This window comes from Diaphorina citri, unplaced genomic scaffold (genome assembly GCF_000475195.1).
Source record: "Diaphorina citri unplaced genomic scaffold, Diaci psyllid genome assembly version 1.1 scaffold6214, whole genome shotgun sequence".
Taxonomy (NCBI): Eukaryota; Metazoa; Arthropoda; class Insecta; order Hemiptera; family Psyllidae; genus Diaphorina; species Diaphorina citri.
Genome location: NW_007383590.1, coordinates 23,744 through 24,392, shown reverse-complemented (window position 1 = coordinate 24,392; position 649 = coordinate 23,744). Strand labels below are relative to the sequence as shown.

Below are 649 nucleotides of genomic sequence, written 5' to 3'. Positions count from 1 at the left end.
AGAGAGAGCTCTTTCACAACTTTTGCGGATATCGCAGCATTACTGAGTGTCTCCTTTGCAATCAATTTTCATATTTCACACTGGTAATGGCACCACTGGTCACTACTCGATTAAAGCAGCTGCTCAATTGTCCTCACGAAGCTGAGTGCACCCCGAACTCCAAGCACAGAGCAGAAAAAAACTTCGACCCCGCCGGAAATCGAACCCGGGACCTCCGGCGTGCAAGCCCAGTGTGATACTCACTCGGCCATGGAGGTTGCTTTGGAAAGTGGGAACGGGCCTTTACTCGTAGCTTATTCTTACCAGGGTCGAGTCTTTACTGGCTTATTCTTACCAGGGTCGGTCGATTCCGTTCCCAGCTTGAGTTTTTCCTTCTCATCAAAATCATCGGCATACATATCCAGATCGTCTGCGGGGGGTTTGGCTTTCTGCCGTGCCTGCTCTAGTTTAGCCTGTATCTGCTCATAGGTCTCCTGATAGATGTCCATGTTACCTGAAGACAATGAGTTTTTTTTTTCTTATGTTTTTTTTTATATATATTATTATTATTAAAGTAGTTTCCAGAGTAACAACTTAGCTTTAATGAACGGCAAATGATTAATCAAGATAGTTCAGCCACTGGGTTTTTTCCTAAAAAAGAAAAAAACCG

The 649-nt window shown here is 43.9% G+C and overlaps 1 protein-coding gene across 1 annotated transcript in view; it reads right to left on the bottom strand.

Annotated features, from left to right (window-relative positions):
- Window positions 1–334: 334 nt before the first annotated feature.
- Window positions 335–649, bottom strand: part of LOC103521889 (CD2 antigen cytoplasmic tail-binding protein 2 homolog) — a gene marked incomplete at its 3' end in the record, with an annotated part of 20,719 nt that continues 20,404 nt past the window's right edge. The window contains 1 exon segment of the mRNA XM_026832352.1: window positions 335–493. Coding sequence (XP_026688153.1) covers window positions 335–493 — 159 coding nt within the window.